The sequence below is a fragment of the Pocillopora verrucosa genome, chromosome 10 (assembly GCF_036669915.1).
Source record: "Pocillopora verrucosa isolate sample1 chromosome 10, ASM3666991v2, whole genome shotgun sequence".
NCBI classification, from domain to species: Eukaryota; Metazoa; Cnidaria; class Anthozoa; order Scleractinia; family Pocilloporidae; genus Pocillopora; species Pocillopora verrucosa.
This window is the reverse complement of record NC_089321.1, coordinates 19,789,029-19,808,284: the sequence shown is the minus strand read 5'-3', so window position 1 is coordinate 19,808,284 and position 19,256 is coordinate 19,789,029. Positions and strand designations below refer to the sequence as shown.

General features: G+C 35.0%; 2 protein-coding genes across 3 annotated transcripts; both read right to left on the bottom strand.

Moving 5' to 3' along the window:
* Positions 1-2,493: 2,493 nt before the first annotated feature.
* LOC131778428 (fibroblast growth factor 2-like) lies at positions 2,494-13,691 on the bottom strand. 2 transcript variants are annotated; one of them, XM_059094842.2, is made up of 4 exons: positions 13,521-13,691; positions 10,171-10,490; positions 6,784-6,887; positions 2,494-3,115 (listed from the first exon to the last, which is right to left on the bottom strand). In XM_059094842.2, exons 2-4 carry the CDS (start codon positions 10,475-10,477, stop codon positions 2,927-2,929), a joined length of 600 nt encoding a protein of 199 aa, XP_058950825.2. In that variant the 5' UTR covers positions 10,478-10,490; positions 13,521-13,691; the 3' UTR covers positions 2,494-2,926. The 2 variants fall into 2 exon arrangements, with proteins under 2 accessions (XP_058950825.2, XP_058950828.2); XM_059094845.2 differs by lacking the exon at positions 13,521-13,691 and adding an exon at positions 12,135-12,289.
* Positions 13,692-15,830: 2,139 nt separating this feature from the next.
* LOC131778447 (fibroblast growth factor 1-like) lies at positions 15,831-18,436 on the bottom strand. The gene is made up of 4 exons (XM_066173730.1): positions 18,369-18,436; positions 17,416-17,713; positions 16,823-16,926; positions 15,831-16,299 (listed from the first exon to the last, which is right to left on the bottom strand). The coding sequence occupies exons 1-4, from the start codon at positions 18,384-18,386 to the stop codon at positions 16,096-16,098; spliced, it is 624 nt and encodes a 207-aa protein (XP_066029827.1). The 5' UTR covers positions 18,387-18,436; the 3' UTR covers positions 15,831-16,095.
* Positions 18,437-19,256: the final 820 nt, after the last annotated feature.

Genomic DNA, 19,256 nt, shown 5'->3' with positions numbered 1-19,256 from the left:
TTATAAATTGAAACTCTTATGCTCTCTTCCTTTATATAATTTTATGATCTTAATCCGACGACTTTTTTTCACTCCCAATGTGAAACTTAAATACGCGCAAAATGCAGATAACCACTTGATGTCAAAAATAAAAACATTAATCTTCTGCTCATACAAACAATGTACGAGTGCAAACTATTCACGGCCAGTTTTTGTTCTTCATAAACAAAAACTAAGAATAAAAGCTTAGTTGCATTAACATGCAGGAAAATGTTTATTTACCGCTTACAGAAAATTCTCAACTTAGTACGATTTTGCCTCCAGTCTACTGACGAGATACAAGTGAAAATTTTTTTCATTAACGCTCTGCTTTGCTCAACCAATTAACGTTTTGAATGAACGTTTTGCATACAAGAAAATTTATCAAGAAGGAAACTTAGTTTGATACTGAAGTAACTGTGTTTAGAAATTTCTACACTGATGGGATGCACGCGGAAATTCACAAAGCAAGTTCGTGGATGTAGTCAGTTACGATGTGGATGGTGCCGTTTCGACTGCACCCCCAACAGTCTTCCTCAGGTCATGAACACGAAACGGTCATCGTAATTGTGCTCACCAAGATCCAAAACCACAAATCTTTCAAGATATAAGTGCCCAGATTTATGCAAAAGAATCGCGTGAGATTTAGCATGAGTAAAAAAAGCAAATTTCGAAGAGGAACTCGTTAACTTGAACAAGTGTCTCTTAAAGAAAGACATTAAAGAATGCTCTGTCATGTTCGCCTTAAGTAAAGAATGAAGAAAGTGTTTAAAATCCATTAGACGCGGAAGAGGTACTCTTAAACTATTTAGTTTAGCACTCTTCTCACTCATTAGGAGACAAACATTAGTTTAATGGTGAAGTAAAAGGAATTTTTTATCAGCTGTGATGATGATAGTAAAATGCAATGATATGAATATGAGGTAACTATTACCCATTAAAAATTTGGACATTCAATACAATTGTGAACCTTTTTTCATAAGTTGAACGTGTAAATTACATTCTGCGCCTGTAGGGTGCTACATGCTCATTGCGATGAAAAAATGAAGTGAAGAAATGCTATTTTAAAAAGTAAAGATTGAACCGTTTTGTTTAGAAACACTTGGACGCTACGGGAGGCACTAGCTTTGAGTGGTTTTCTTAGGAATATCGTTATATGTAAACTTTTCATAATTGCTATACTAAAAAATCTGGGTAATGGCACGCAAGCGCCAGAAAAAATTACGTGCATGTAATCACATTAGGTTTTGCTTTGTATCTTTCTAGCGCGATAGAAAACACACTTATTGAACTGTTCAACTTTTGCAATATTTTGTTAAAATATCCTCAAAGTAGGTTCTGTTAACTTAGTAAAACCTAAGAGAAGTTACGTGATGAGTTAAGATAACATGCAAACGAAATTGAGAATTGATAGGTAGATTGTAATTAGTGAATCTGAGTGTCTTAAATTTCGTCAGCATCATCGTCATTATCATAAGAGCTAGGCAATGTTAATGGATGGAAAACAAAGCACACTCAGGCTTCGGTTTATTCATCGCAAATTTCTGATATTGTTACAGTTTAAACGTTAAAACCCAGACGATATATGTTAAAACATATTTCTCCGAGCTAGCTTTCGTATCCTCACGAAGTCTAAGATCAATTCGGAGTCGAAACAAGGCGCACAGAGTGTTATGGGCATTCGAAAAGGCTGAAGCAGCCTCACATTCTGTCCGTGAAGTACTGCGTTCCCTTTTTTCCCGCTCTTTCTTAGACAACACGTACTAGTAGAAAAAGAAGAGCGACGGAAGGCTTATGACTTCTTGCTATCAAATTACGTTTTTCAGCTTTTCAAGTCATAAATATTTGGAGTTTCTCAGATAAATTTCAGATTACGACAGCTTGAAGACTTAAGCGAGACAAACTGCGTCTTCTTGGTGAGTATTTCAACAGAGTATAGCCAATAAATTTTTGCCTAAAAGTTAATTCATTTCGAAAATTAATTGCGAGAAATAGTTCGCTGAAAGCGAACGCTTGGAACTTCTTTGGATGAAATACTAGAGGTCAGTCCGAGTTTTGCTCAGACTTATAGCTTGTAGTTGTTATACAGCCAAACCTTATACCAAAAGAGTTAATCAAAACTGAGATTGAAAAACATTTTTTAACTTAAAATTTGCAAAAGCTACTTGTGCCTGAAAATCTGTATTTAAATCCCTAGCCCAGAAAATCATACGTATCGAAAGTAAATTCACCCGATGAGGCACGACTCTTTGGCTTCAGCAAATTCTATGCCAATGCAATTCCTAACCTTTTTTTTTTAGGCTGAAAATGGATCAAGTTTGTTAGCGGTGTTAAATGTAATTTCTAGAAATGCTGTCAGTACTGAAGCCTATATCAATGTGGTCTGTTCGGGGCAGTCAGTATTTGGCGACGAGTGTAAAGTTTGGTGGGGGCTAATTTCTCTAAATATCTCTCAAGATCTCTCAATGACGACAACTAGATACCATTTATTTTCAAGCATTTGTTAAGTTCACAATATGATAAGGTTTATTTTCAAATGAGAGGAACTCTAAAATTAGTAAATAATTCATTAAATTTTTCTTTTTCTGCAATTTCGCTGTGAACACATCTTAGTTCCTCACTCATAAATTCAAACTGGATTTGAAATAAGTATTCTTGTTTTCTCTTTGTTCGTCTTAACTTGAATATGGTTTTCTTAGATAACAATAAATAACTGAGTGTAAAATCGTCATTTCACTCAGTATTAATGTCAGCAAGTATTTATCTCATTTTGCCTTAGGAGACTCCGTAGTTTTTTTGTGTGTCATGTAGAACTGTAGGCTGTTTGTTTATGTCTTGGAATTTCCATAATAACTATTACTCGACATTTGTTTTAAATAAGTGCCAAGATGTACAGGGTATCAATGGTTCAGATGATCAGGAACTGAGAACCTTTATGAAGTGAACAAGCCTTGTTTCCTTTCCTTGGAAGACCATCCTTCCTCAAGGCTATGTACATGTCATGAGCTGTGTCTCTGTAGTACTTGTGCGAGGAGAACGTGTGAAAACCGTTGATTCCTTGAACGTGTTTGAAAATTGTGCTGTCTGTCTTGCTTTTCTGTGAGTAAAGAAACTTGTATAAGTGCAAATCCCTATTTTATTGGACAGGGATAGTGTTTTCGTTGACAAAGCCGGATTGGAATAGCCCAATTTTGATATTTTAAAACTTCAGCTTTGAATGATAGACACCATGGCAAGGCTTTGAAGAATAAAACCCCAAACTTTATAATAATTCCTCGAAGCCTTATTTAATTAAAAATCGAAACTGGGCTTCTTAACAGCAAAGAAACTAACCGAGGTGTCATCCAAGAAAATCTGTCTATTTATTAGCTTTGCATTACGACCAAATTTTGGCCTTTGGACTTCTGGATCCGTTTCCAAACCCCTCCCTCTAAAAATGCAAAGGACTCCCCCCTCCCATCCTATGTTCAATCCCAAAACTAAAAAATATGGGAATAAAACCTGATATGTTGATATGAATATATATATATATATATATATATATATACATATATATATATATATATATATATATATATACACACATATATATATATGTATATATTTATAATATATATATTTATAATATATCTAACCCTATATTTACTTACTCTGACTTTATCTATTTCAATCCCTATAACGAACATCGGCTAAATCATACCAGTCATCGTCTCACTTGTTTTCTATTATTGTTTTTTCTCGCAGAGGGATCATTTGAAGCGTTACAATAATAGTGTATGGCATAGTATACAAAATTAGGGTCGACGTTGAAAAATTTGAAGAAAATCTTACTCAGTTCTGTTTATGTGATGTGCTTAGATTGATCTCAATTCCAATTCAAGAGCATTCTTCATTTAACATTCCGTCGTGTGTTACCAGAAGCGAAACAGAGGAAGGAAAATAACACGAAATTGAATAATTTAAATATTTTGAACATGTTTTGAGCCTGAATAAGGTCATATTGGTCCAGTAACAAACTAAAATAGTCATTCGATAAAAATAGGGCTCAGATGCCATGAAAAGAAATTCGTTTGGTTTATTCATCAAAATGGCATCCATTCTAACAAAGTTGTTTCCTTTTTATTGAAGCAGTAGAAAGACTTTATAAACTATCTATTTCAATGATATGATATGATTCGGCAAGCCGTATCAGTTTCAATTCTGAACAGAATAAAACATAAGTTAAACATAGCAAATAATCATAGTACGAAAATTGCAAACTGACTTTAATTATCGTTAAGTTACTCTTGGAATAGCAATTTAATTTATATCTCATTTCATTTAAATAGATTTAATTGTAAAATTGGTGAAATATTTTCAAAGGAATTTGACACGGAATTCGCTGAAATCTAAGGATTTTTCGAGAATTTAATTGTGACTTCTACGTGAAACTTGATGTTATGAAAGACGGACAGGATTTGAAACTCGCGTCAAACTCAAATGCACATCATTGCCTGAAAGTATGTAATGCATTTGGTTGCTTTCGGATTGAGTCATTTTGAAAAGGCGACTCTCCGACCGCGCAAGATAATATATTTTTGGCAGGTCATAAGTGTACCATGTTATTCTGTTTTTTTTGCGCTATAAAATTTACAGTAATCATCTGAAGCAGTTCGAGTCCTTGACCCTGACGTATTTTGTCAGTTATATTGGAAAATTACTTGCATGAGCACACAGGTCTCGCTTGTCAGTTCGGTTAACTTTAGTTAATATATTGTTCGCTATAAATATATACATATGCTTGATGTCAAAAACAAAATCATGATATAAAGTTCATTACGTTGAAAGAAGAATTAATATCGCGGCTTTTGTCTACCGGCATACCAATATTAATCATCATGAAGGAAAATGTGATAATTTACATATCATTAAGGTTTTATTCGACCATAAAAACTTGCTCTGCAAAGTAACTATTTAGAAATGATTTTTGATTATCATTTCACGACGTCGCTTTTTAGTGACGGTGAGCATCATCGCAGCAGTTAAGAATTATATTTTCTTAGTTATTACTTAAAATGGTCACAGTGAGAAAATGATTTAAACATTTTTTTTTTTGTCAAGTCATAATCGAAAATCAAATATCGTAGAGCTCTAAAATAGGTGTAATATGCTGTTTGTGAACTTAGGCAATATCTAAACAGAAAAATGTCCAGTTAATCTTCTCCAGAAAGTCAACTCCCAGTGCGTCTCGTGTCTTACTGCGCTGAGTCCCACTCGATTCAGTGATGTTACGTGCAGTTTCAGTAGCCAGAAATTGTACCCAACATAGGAGAAATTTGGCAATTTTTCTGTTGATATTAAATGATCCTTGTGCATTTAATATGAAAAGATAATGAAACATAATAACCATACCATACTCAATCCAGTGTTAGACGAGTCAAACGCCATATTCCTCTGCTTTTTTAAGATTTTAGACAGTTACATATTTGGTTTTAAAGAAGGAATTGTCATTATTTTCGTCTTCCTTCATTATTACTTTCCACCTTATTTAGGTCCTTAGTTGTTTAAGTCGAAAGAAGCAGTAGGAAAGAAAAAGACACGTGGATGTCAGATCTCAGATGTGCATTCCTAAAGGTTATAGATGAATTGTTTATCTGGGTTTGCTGTGACGGTGACAAAATACTTCAATCACCAAAATTATTCAGCAAAAACCAACAGTAGACCAAAGCTATCTCCTAGGAGAGGAAACTTGGACAACTTCAGCCATCTTATTTCTGAATTTTATTCCATCACGTTTCACAACAACAAACAATCAACCGAGAATTAACGAAATGCCTCAACCGAAGAGTCGAGGACATTCTAAAATGCTAAATGATTATACTGATATCATATGAGTTAAAAGGTTATTTTATGGAAAAAATTGTAGAATCTATCTATTGTGCAAGTAACGGAATCCGATAAGTTGTTATTTAAGGATCACATCGCGCTAATTTCCAACCCAACGATCGCTCATAAACTGATACTTGGGTTTCTTTAAGATTAAAAACTACTTCCCTCTCTAAAATGGTCCTGTTGTGTGCTGTAAAAGTATATTTGCTTTGTCAGGAGAATTTCTATAGCGATTAGAGAGGGTCATTGACCGATTGGTACCAAGTAGTCATCTTGTAACGTTGATATACCCCGATAGAAATTGTGACTTTTTCAAGTCAACGCTGTTAATCAGCAATATCGAAATTTTCTTTGGAACAATCATCGACAGTCATTAAAATTATTATATGAAGAAACTTCATCTTTGGTCTTTTATAATTATGGTAAAGATCAGGTATTCGAAGAAGAGGTGCATTGTTTTCTTTTTCTTTCGGAGCCTGGCATACAGCAATCAGACCAGTAAAAAAATATGGCCTTAGTTCAATAATTCCTGATACTCTGTTTCTTGTCAGGGCTGGCCTGTAATGGGCTGTGCTATGTAGTCAGTTTGTGGTAGAGTTCGTGCGGCACTATTGTACATTCGTCAAAGTATACGTGCAAGTTTAAAATGTACACGGCTGTCAATGAGATTTGTTCCATACAAATGTATTGGGGGACCTTAATGTCTGCACGCAATTAATTTGACAAAGTCGTGGCATAAACATCATAAAATTGTCTCCAAGAAGTAAGTAGTTACTGGGAAAGTTGAACAGCCTCCAGTGAAAACGCTTAGTAGGAGGTACAAGGTCTGATACTTCTACCAAAATTCAGTAATGAGTTGGAGAATGGTTACTAAATTGAAAAATGTATTAAGCTTACCATTGAAAACAGTCGTCCATTGCTATCCATTGCCAGATATCGTCCTACAGCAGGGCTGTAAATCTGAATCAATCCTTTCCCAATCGACTGCAACTGCAGATTGACTGTAAACGATGAAAGAATATAAATTACAAGACTCATTCAACAGTTAGCACATATAACAAAGGGTTTGCGAAAACGCAGTCGTGTATCTTTAATTTAGGCTGGTATCAAGGCAGAAGCGGCTGTGGTACATATTAGGTGTATATTTGAACACACGGCGCTTTCGAGTTAAATGAAATCACAGCTCAACCAAACGAAATTGAGCTGCCTAAGAAGCTTTCAAAGCTATGCAGTGTTTCCTAGTCAGCAACATTAAACATATTGCCTTGGATTTCTTTAGTCGAGATGTTCAAGTTAGGGGCATATCTTCTCCCTAACGAAGTTAAATCCCTAACGAAGCAGTACCTATAATATTATTGGAACTCTCTGGTTCCGGCCTATAGCTTTAAATCGTTCAATTTGAAACAGTGCATCGTATATTAACGTAAAATTCCCGCAAATTTTGAGTTCTTTTACTAAACGAAGTTCGACTTCTACCAGCTGATTCAGTGATCAAAAGTAGTCAGTCAAGAAGTGTCAGGTTTCGGACTTGAGGAAAGCGGGCCGCCGCCATCTTTATTTTGTGAGCAGTACAGTTAGACGCTTTTGTAACGGTATTAACACTAAATTTCTCCTTTCTAGCGGTGGTATTTTCATTATCTACATTTACTTCATCTGAAGTCAGAAAATTTTCTCCTTAGTTACTAAAATTTTTGTGGCTTCATTATTGTCAGACGAAATGCACTGGAATCGTCACGTAAGGCTTCATAACAACTCAGTAGGTAAACCTTCAATCATTTACCTGCTTTAGACAGAAGATGCTTCGAAACAAATGTAGCTGTGGAGCAGCGTGATTAACTTTTCCTTCGAAATATTCATGTAAGATGCAACAAATTCTTCAGAATACTGGGCTAGAATATATACTTCTGGAACTTTCTAATTTGCGTGGATTTTAAGTTTTATTGTGGCAACTGACTTTCATAAACACAAAAAGCCTTTGTTCTCTGAAAACCTAACGAACCATTTTTAAAATGAATTGGACTTTCTCTAAGTAACGCCTTTCCAACTTCCGCTGATTCACTATGTCTAAGCTCAAAATGTATCCATTCGACTGATTGTCTGCTAAAGATCGCTCGACAACAAATAACATCGCACTGATGCCCATAAGTTAAGCTGAAATGATATTAAACTATTTGAGGCTCGGACATTATTTATTACGATTTGATGGCGACTAGCTACTATAAAAAAGTAAAGAATAAAGACAAATAATAAAATAAAACAGGCCATATGAAAGATCTGTAAAGGAGTCCTTGACCCCTTTCAGAAACAGACCACCAAAAAGGCAATTAAGTGAAATTAATAACATTAACACACCTCCTCATTCCCACACTTAAATAAGACTATAACAATAGAAATTTTCTGACTTTCTACCTAAATGTTCTTTTATTAGTTTCAAAGCGAGATTCCATAAGTTGTTCATTCCATCTATTTACAATTCTATCAATGAATATTTTAGTACGTTAGTTTTAGCGTATTTCTTTTTCAGAGTTAAGTTATCGCTATGCCTAAGGGGTAACGGTCATGTACTGAATTAAAATCAATATAAGGTTGAATATCACCATTAATCATGCCATTCAGCGCTTCGTAAAGGAAAGTGTCATCAACTAAAACTCTTCTTTGTTCAAGTGATAGTGAGCACAGTTTCTTTAAACAGGTTTCATACTTTAAGATGAAGTTAGTCTCTTTTCAATGCTTTTTCAACTTTTTCCATGTATTCACGTTGCGGTGATTAAACAAGTTCGTTTTCTCTGTGATAGATTTTGAATAACTCTCAATCAAATGAACAGTGATTAATAAGGGATACAATGAAACTCGTACCTAATGGCTATCAATTCTTTGGTTTTCTAACTCAGAGACCGACTGGGTACGAGTCTGCAGTAAAGTAGCATTGCACGTGCGATATTAAACTCGTTCTCAAGCTTTTTACTAAGGAAGACAGACATCTCCACAAAACGAGTAAGCGAAATAGCCGAATTCTACTTCTCTGGAAAACGCTTGCCCGGACTGAGAGCAAATTTTACATTTTTCTGCGATAACAAATTTTCATGATAGCTTTCAGAAGAAGTAAGAGATTCAACTTTGATGAAAGCTTGACTGAGTGTGTACTGCATGTACTCGAATTTGAGGTTCCGAAATATAAGTGGAAAATTGTCTAAAAGGGGCGTCGGTCTCAATGCGTAATACGTGTGCATTCCTTAGGGAATGTTGGCGAGCTATTTTCATTCGAATAACAACCATGAGTATTTTGGTCAAAGGTTCCTCGTCTTCCCTCCTGGCCTCTTTTAGAGAAATATCCTCTTTCACTTTTTTTGTGATGATCTGAGGAAGTTGATGAACTCAAAGCGGACATAGGAAGATTAGTTGAGGGTTTTTTTAAACAGGAAACTGTAACGGAAAATACGTGAGTATGAATAACTTAGCTGTATATAGGAGTTCTCTTATTCAGGAATTTGAAATATGATTTCTTGTTAATCTTTCCAGTTTCCTTTCATCTTAAAAAGCCAAGGAATCATTTTGAATCTCCATTAACAAGATTGTTTTTTTCTGTTAAATTTTCTACTGAAATGATATTCTAGATGGTCTTTATAATAACTAGACAATAGTTGACGCTCATGTTGTCTACTAGAGCGTACATTTATTAATTTGTGGCTTCCCGAACAGACACAGAATAAGTCCTCTCTGAAGCAGATATTTCATTTTTCATTTTTCAATGCTTGCTTGATAATAAACACAGTCGCCTTGAGGTGTCATAATAATGATCCAACAATTTAGATTCTGATATTCAGTCCATATCTCTTCTTTTGAAGCGTCAAATTACTGAATCAATCATTTTCATCCGCCACACAAGCTTGAAATAATTACAACTTTGTGTGTATAGCTTATGCTCGGCATTAAGAAATAAAAATCTTGATACGATGATTGTTTTCCATTCTTTGATTCATAATGGAAAGTCTTTCATTTTTTTCTCTCCGTTGTATCGAAGATTTGATATGACACATTTGTTCGGTTTTATCGTCTACAGTTTATTTCGTATTATTAAGTTGGGTTCCATGCATCTTTTCGTTTCTTATTTAACTAAGTATGGCTATTTCGGTAGAATTTATTCCGATAAATTCGAAAACTACACTGAAATTTATCTATAATGCTCGAATTTAAAACTTCCTTTAGATTTAAATGCAGTTCGATAATGCACATGCTGTGATATGCCACGTGCGCGCGAAAATACACAAATCCATTTGACTATACCTTCATCATTGTTCTGCTCTCTTGTTCCACTGACGTTACCGTCATCTTGTAGTCGAAGAAACCAATTATTTTTACTAAATAACTTGACTTGTGTAATACTGCTTTCCTCGTCTGTGACACCGAAATCTCTCAAGGAAAATATATTCAGGTTTATCTTAGCCGCAGACCATTGCACGGCTTTTAACTGTAGGAGTGCTGACTTCGTTCGGACCCACTCTTTCGCTCGACAGGCCGTGATTTCGTTTATCTGTGCTTTAAGTAGCTTTGCATCCATGGAAAATACTTCTTGTTCCAGTAAAAGCGCCATTTTAGTCGTTTATCTAGCAAGAACAAGCATTGCATCACTTAAACTTTCATGATCAGTTCAGGTTGGGTACATTTGCGTTCAACCGGAAGGCCCCTTGACGTAAAGTGATGCGACAGTTAATGCATGACGTTCATGAAGATACGGGTGAGTGGTGGGTACTTTAAAACACAATTGACTGTCTGCAATTTTGACTGCACTTTCATTAATCTGCATTTCAATGATTGCATTTATAAGTGAGTTGAAAACCTCTTCGCGATGTCATTAAGTCCAAATGTCAAAGAAAAGTGAGCCCTCGTTTGTTCCTCATTTAATGCTGAAAAGCACTTTTGTACCATTTGATTTATGTTTCAAATCCATTATGTACTTATTTCTTCAGAACCATTAACAAGATTTATTTTATAAATGTGAAATACAGTTTGTTTGGCGAAGAATCTTATCCATGCAATGGTATATGAGGTTGAGAATTTCGATTGAAATAATGGGAGATCTTTTTTAGCAGCTTAAGTTTTAATTGCCGACGAATTCTTTACTCAAATTTGGAAAGTGAACAATTAAGTTGTGGCAGTCTTTTAGAGCTGTCGACTTCTTTTGTTTCAATCTATTTTATATCCGTTCTCATCTACAATATATCAATAACCACGAAATGCACTTAAGTAAAACTCTTACTATTGTAGGGCGATATGGAGCAATTACCCCGCTATACCTTAACCAGACGCTTTTAAGAAAATTAATCTCTTCTACCAGAATTGCCTGACCCAACACTCCTAGAGGACAAATAATTAATTGCTGGGAAATAAATTGTGGACGTGAGTCTGAACATGTAAGTTGTGGTGACGTTTGTAAGTGGTTGAAGCTGAACACGTTATTCCGGAGAGAGCTATTGATTAAAAGTCAATCCTCTCACACTCATCACGTACTGTTTTAGTGAGAGCAAATGCACGCTCCTCTACTTAAAAAGAAAAAGAAAAAGGATACCGAAAATAGAACAATAAAAAGTATCTTTTAACCGCTTTATGTTAGATTCCAACCATGAACTGAAAATTTCTTGGTAGGAATACGGTTCTCTTTTCACAATAACCCGAAACAGCTGCATACCTGTTATGGATTTTTTTTTCTTTTGCTGAGAAAGGTGAAAAACTTACAGCCATCAATTATTGTGAATTTGTTCAGTCGAAGGAAAAGCGATATGGATTGGTTTCAGTGTGTGATTTTGATAAAGATTAAAGAAGTCACCTCTGATAAATCTGACCGTGAGGCTTAGGGTGTCTAAATCAGCCATGAACACTTTGAATCAAAAATGATATTTAAACGACTTTTATTTGGTTAGTATTGCTTGAAGAAATACAATGACGCGGAATTTTTCATTATTTTCTAGGTGAACATCTAAATGACCATTTGTTCCAAAACGTTTAAGTTAGCGCGCAACTTTGCGAAACGGCGTCCAACTTATCATTCTAAATGTTGATCTTGAATAAATTAAAAAGCTTGAAATGACCCATAATTCACCGAAGGATTTTAGAATGTTGGCATTTTTTTGGACGTCACCTACGATTAGATTTTTTCATTAGCAGTGAGACCTTAGAACATAAACTGGCCCTTGAAATCAGACATCATTCTATAAGACATCACTTGACAGAAGAAATGACGAATAGCTTACCTCAGTAAGAGCAACTCTTTTTTAACATCAACCACGCGAGTTCATGTTGCGTTTCAGCAAATCATCCTAACTGTCATGTTTCAAAATTTTTCTTATCCGTAAAAATTTAAAATCAGAGTTGAACTGGTTTTGAACGGTACATGTAATACGTTGACGTGAACAAATATAGACAATTTTTCTCTGGTAAATGTAAATTTTTTTGGTCCGCGGAATCCGACCGATCAAATTTGAATTTTGCCGTCCGGGGTGAAAAAACCTGCATACAGTCGTTCTGTTATTTGGGAGCAACAGAGCTCTGAAGTCTACCCCGTAGATTGCCCAATTTCTGACCGGATTTCTCGATGCCCTTTAGTCTCGATCGCTGAAAATCTCAGTTAGTTTTAAATCTGCAAAATTTCGTAGACAATGATAAATATCTCACGGAGTGCGATGGTAAACCGTCTAGGGTGAACTCATGAAGGCAAAAGCATTCAATATTTCTTCATTTCTTCTTTCACATAATTATTCTCTCTCCAGTTCTTCCTTTTTTCGTTTTTAATTTTTCTTTTCTCTCCATTTTCCTTCTTCCAATAAAGGTAGAGATGAGATTAATTGACCGCAGGGATGAAGCTGACCAAGAATTAGACTTCAAAAGAATTCACCGGCTACAAACGTCCTCACCAAGATGACATGTGATTATAATCGGAGTTATAGAAAAACTTATTGCGCGGTATGGTTTTGCATCAGAAAGGATTTATATCTTATTGTCAGAAGAAGCTGTTATTGTCGCTGCTGTTGCTTTTTTTATCAACTGGATCAGATAAGATGTCGCAAAACAACTCCAATCTCCAATTGAGAGATCGAATGCTGCGTTTCTCAGACTTGCATAGGATTTTAAACTTATTAATATGGGGTTTCTCGTTAACTTAAAAACGTAGATCTTTAATTGAAGTGCGATTGATTTTTTGCCTTTAATTCTTGGTTGAATCGATGGTGACAAAACGAAAACTGGGCGCTTTAATTTTCTATAATTTTTTATCATTATTTTTCCTTTTGTTGTGAATTTTTCTTTATGAAGTACGAAAAAAATTCGTCCATGCTAATCAGCTTCAGAATTTTTAATCTATTCTGTTTGACAATAAACATTAAACACCAATTTTCTTCAGATCTCGAGAGTTCTGGTTCACCATTTTTACTTCGAAAAGACAGAATTACACAAAAGCTAAAACTGTTGAACTAGTCTGGAGAAAAATCAAATAGTTCACGCCGCTTGCATTAAAACAGGGCAGTGGGCTCCAAATTCGAATCCTTGTAAAAAGTAAAAAAAAAAAAAATAGAATCAAATAGATTTAAACTAAAGAAATGTATTTTATCCAAAAAATTTTAGCTTAGTTCAAATTTGCTCACCTTTTGTTCGGAGTTAATAACAGCTCCCGCAGTTAAGAAGCTCTCCTCTTTGAACGCTGATGCGCGAGCAACTGAAGGCGTTGCTTTTCATGCGAAGATTAAATATAGCATCTTATATTTTTCTGCCGGGAAGATAACAACTTAGTTCTTATTTCAATGAGATGCCACCACCCCCGAAGCCTAGAAAATCATCAGACGGCAGTATAAAAACATCAAGAATGTGTTTTGACTCGATATGTTCCTTAATTGAAGGAGAAAACCCACACTACACTTAACACGATTGGTTGCCTCTAATAGCTCGACTGCACTCGGTCATTTGATTTGACTTTTGCGCCAAAACAATTAATATCTCATAGCTATGGCCAAAATTGGGCAGGATTGCTGCCTTGTTTATGATATTTTCTCTATGACTTTAGCCAAAGGGAAGAAAAAACTGCTCTAATGAGAAAATTCCTTCGTGGGCTAAATTAGAATCATAATATTTCGATTTGAAGTTTTCAGTGTCTGAATTTGAAATTTATGACATCGTTATTGAAATCCATACACGCTGAAAATTTCGGGAACACCAAACACTGCTAGGATTCAAACGGTAAACATCTTCATTGCAATTTGATGCATTTTCCACACGATAACTAGGAAAAAAAGCATTTGTTTTGTGTTGTTGCTAGTAACCAAAATGTAATTAACAATCTATGCAGGAGACTTAAATCGCATTAAAAAAGAATCACTTCAGGTTTAAAATGTCTGTTTTTTCCTGTATTCTGTAATCTCTATTTCGGTGTTTGCAGCAGGTAACTGCATGGTTCCGTACAAAACAATAATTTTCAGATATTTTAGGAGATGATGTTTTCAACATTGATTATAGCTAGTGATAGTTTTGGCAAAACGAAGCTGCTGATGTCGAAAATAGAAGGCAGAAAAGAAAACATGAGCGAATATCGATAATTAGAAAGTTCTTTACTGTTGTTACTGACACAGAACCGCTATGAACGCAAGAGGATCTCAAGATCCAAAATGTTACCATTTCGACTTTGTTCGAAATTGAAAGATAAAGATGATAAGGACTTTACAGGAAAGCTGATTGTTTATTGATTATTAAAAAAAAAGGGATGAACGTAACACATAACTGCTTTTCTAGACCGACTACAATATGATTGGCATGCCTAAATGCAGTATCTAACTGAACAATCAGAAATCTCGATACTAACAGTACTAGATGAACACAATGGCAAAGAGGGAAAAAAGATATGTGACAAGGCCGCTAAAGATGCGCAAAAACTGAGGTATTCCCTCCCCCTAGGAAGGGGTACATAGGTTTACTGATAGGCCGCGGATGTGCCTTAAAAAGACTTTTCGCATTTTTTGCGAGTAGATAATCTAACCTATTCGGTATGTCTAAAAATAACGTGGATAGCGTGAGTCGGCTGAATATTTTTTCCTGTTTCCGGAATCTGTTTATTTTGAACCTGGGGCTAAGAATCCCATCCCATGGATTCTCAATGACAAACAAAGGCAGAATATGTTTTGTAGAATTCATACAATGTTTAATGGCAAACATACAATCATATGCAGTAAATATTACCCAGGAGGGCTTTAAATTTTTCGAATATGGCTTTAAACATATTTCCTGCTTAATTCCTAAAGCGAAGTTCAAGTTAATGGAGTAGGGTCTCGTTCCACAGGGAATTCTCTTAAGTTGATTATAGGGTCAATGTTTCTTTTTTCCTGAAAATAATTTTTAAATATTTCTTTTGTCGTTCATGGATGTTTTATGAGGTGAACAAATGAAGTTTCTTTCCACGATCTTTTTCCCCGTTCTGATTGGTCATTGTGGTTGCTTTGACTTTGGTTATGCAATGCGCATTCGAAAGACGCTCTTGAAAACGCCAAACTATTCGCAAAAAAAGGTGTATGTTGTGGCTGTTTGAAATCGAATTGTCAACCTTGAGATGGACTGGCATCCTATCCAGGGGGGAGGGGTGATATTCCTAGTCGCTTCATGCTTTGGAAACCGGGAAAAGCTCGGGCTCATGAGCCACTTCGCTCGAGCATAAACTTTATCCCCTTTTACAAAGCGTTTGCAGAAAAAATACGTTTAGTTTTCATAGAAACGACATTTTCTTGTAAAATTAAGAAAGCTTTTATTTCTTGTTTGTTTTGCCTTGTTGCTTTACATTGCATAAATAAAATGTAGACGCGATGATTATATTAATTAATTTTACATCAATATATAAAACACTGATTTCACACTTCGTAAATCTGATAAAAAATAATTAGTGGTGTACATAAATAATACTGATAAATGGATCCTTAAAAATGTCCTTATTGTAAGGAATAATATCAGAAACCACTTTTAAAATGGCTTGAGAGTTATTCCGTAGAATTATATTACTCTTCCAACAATTTTGCATTGCTTCAAGGTTCATGCTGAAAGCTACTTTCAGCCCGCAGGGCATTAAACTCTAAAAATTTACCAAACTTTACGTCCCATTTGATGGGATTTAAATTCGAGAATTGAGAATATTTTCAAAAATTCCGAGTCGCTAAGCAACATCTAAAGCTTAAAATAGGGTGATCAACAGCTGTCTCCCGTGTAGATGATAAACTTTACTTTATTTTGACTGACTTTGGTGTCTTTTCCTTTGCGGATTTTTCCATTGCGTCCAAGGGATATGAATGTGTCGTATAATGATTTTTTGTAGTACTTCGCAGACGCAAATGTATGATATGATGTGCTCTCCATTGTTAGCTTAAACACTGTTTCATCATTGGTTGAATTCTGTTAAACAGAAAAATGTCGAATTAGAACACAAAACTTTACATATTATCACGTCACGTAACGTAACATAACGTTACTCCATAGCAAGTCACTTCGCCTTTCTTACATCACGACATATCACATAACGCCATGATCACTCGGCATCCCACAAAAACAGCTTACAGTCCGTTATAATTTATTGTACATTTCATTTGCGTGTCAAATATTGTTTTATCAAAATTTTTAAATCTCTTCCTTTGAGATTTTTTCCCTTTTAGATATCACGGTAAGAAAAGGTAATGAAAAAATGTGGCATCATCGATTTTGCGATCATTGACTTATGAATTTCGTGAAAAAGTGCCCTTACCCCTTCCCTCGTGGGAGATTGGTGGAAAGTCTTGTTCTGAAAGGGACTTTATCAAAATAAAAAATTTTTTTTTAAAGCTTAAGGTCTTTTGATAATCTCACTCAATTTTATTTCGAAAAATCTCGAACGAATGTGCCTGATAACATAGTCCGTTATAAGTTGAACCCCCTTACTTACCGTTGAATAAACAATACCCCCACTGTTCATTGCAACGTAACGACCGGTTTCGATTCCTTTAATACGCTGAAATCCACTTCCCATTGGCTCAAGCTCAAGATTGGCTTAAAAATGAAAGATTATAAAAATTAAATAACGGCCAGGGAGCAAAGAACAAATACTTGACATGAGAGTGTTTGCGTGTTGTACGCTGGGAAATTCTTCACTTCTAAATGTACGTTTTAGAAATGCCATTAAACATTGAACAAAATTTGGTATTAGAAACAAATGAACTGAAGAAAAATCACTTTTTAACAGTTACTTTTAGATTGGTTGCGTTTTTCTCTATTTTTAATTTCTTTGCAAACAAAAGTACAATCGTTTTTCTAAACCTTGGAAAATTTGAACGAAGTCTTTGAATTTTTCCTTTTATTTAATTTCTAAAGCCATCATTCACAGTACAAGTATAATTCCCAGAAAACCAGAAAATTAAGTTTCGAATAGTATTGTGTAAATAAATGGGAATGAGAATGTAGATGAGTAAGCGTTAGGAAAAACAGATTCATAATTGAGCCACGGTTATGAAAACAACTCGAAGATGTTGCGTGTCTTACCATATTTACTTGAACAAAACGCGGTACCATTCACTACGCCATCGTCACTGATTTGCAGAAATTTCTGCGTTTTCCAGAACAAACGAACAGCCATCGGAATGGAAGGGATATTCGCCGCAATAGTTCTTATATCTGGATTGATTTTAAGAAGAGAATCTCGTCGCTGTCGGGACAAGGGAACTTGGTTAAGACTCCATGTTCCCTTTTGGTTAACTGATGATGATGATGACTGTCCAGTTGACTTTATGACTGCCGAACGACAGAGGTTTAAAATGAAGACTCCCAAAAGAATTGTGTACTGCAGGCAGAAAACATAAATGGTGAATAAATAAGTTAATAATTATTATTAAGTAATTAATGACGGAAGCTTTCGAGTGGTCAGGGAGTAATAAGATTAGTGAAAAAATGGAAGTCATTAGTTATGAATGAGATTCTGAGCTAAATAATTTAGCAAGGAAGGAACGAGACAAAAGAATGAAAATAAGGGAAGAAAAAATTATTTACTTATAAAATCTTAAAATTCAAACTATATGCGGATTTCTTTACGTACTGCATTGAGGAACTGAGTCAGTCTGTTACCCAGTTAGTCATTCACTAAGATAGCCAGGTGTATACGAACAGAGGACAAAAAAACTGACGCAGGCAATAGGTTAGGGTTTGATAATTCATTTACATGCTAACTACGTTTTTTGCCGTCAGTTACTACAACTGTTACTTTGAAACTAAAGTCATTTGTATAACTGATCTTTAAATGAATTCAATCGCAATTTTTCTTCATTTGATAAACTTCAGAGTGTGAGAAGTAAATCGTTTGTTTTTGGTTCTAGAACAAACAAACTCTTTAACGGATTCGTTCTAACATGACTGCGGGTCAAATTTTTTTAAAAAATGCAAAAAGTATTATCGAAGACTTACTTAGGAATGTTTGCAGCTAAAGTCGGTATAAGACTTACCAAAGATGTCCTGATCATTATGAAAAGAGAGTGGTTAATTCAATTCAGTTAAGAAGCTTGTATTTTTTCCGTCACTGTTTGCTGTTCGATACACTGCACCAAACTGCAAGCCTTTTTATACTCACCTACCCTTACACATTTCTCGCAGCCAGCCATTTTTGGCGTGGATGTTGTAATCCACAAAAAATTCGTGTAGTGGGTGTAGTGATTTAATTTAAGTCGGAAAATCGAGTTCACTCAATCGGAAAATTTTGCATTAAAATAAAGTTGGCAGTGGACCATGTAATTTATTAAGGTATCAAACTCGAATATAACTAACTCGACCAAGTTTACTTTGCTTGAATTCAGTTCTCCTATTAAGCAAAACTAACAAAGGCCTGAAGGCATCTTGTTTCAAAGCTTAGAAAACGATCCATTTTTCTTTCGCATTTGCGGACTCGTGACAATTTCGTAACTTTCAATTAACACATTGATTTATATTAGTAGCAGGAAAAAAATTTTAAAAATAGCATTTTACGTTAGAGTTAAAGAATATCTTGACTATTACCTCCGGAAAAAGTTAAAGTTTAATTCGCAAACAAGCCAGTGAAATTATCCGTCAATATCCCTAAATGTTTTCATAACACCCAAAGATTTAGAAGCACAAATTAAATTTGTGATCGTGATGTTATGATAAAATTAAACTCGTACAAAAATTTAACACCTGCCAAGAAAACTATTTTCGCACTAAGAAGAGGTGGACTGAAATAGAGTTTAAATATTGAAATAGCTGTTAATTTTTTTTTTAATCAAGAGGAAGTAACTCCATATTTTTAGCCGGGAAGAGAAAACACGACTTCTATAGAAACTGAAGCCAGTCTTTAAAATTTCGAAAGTGCACCGGAAGTG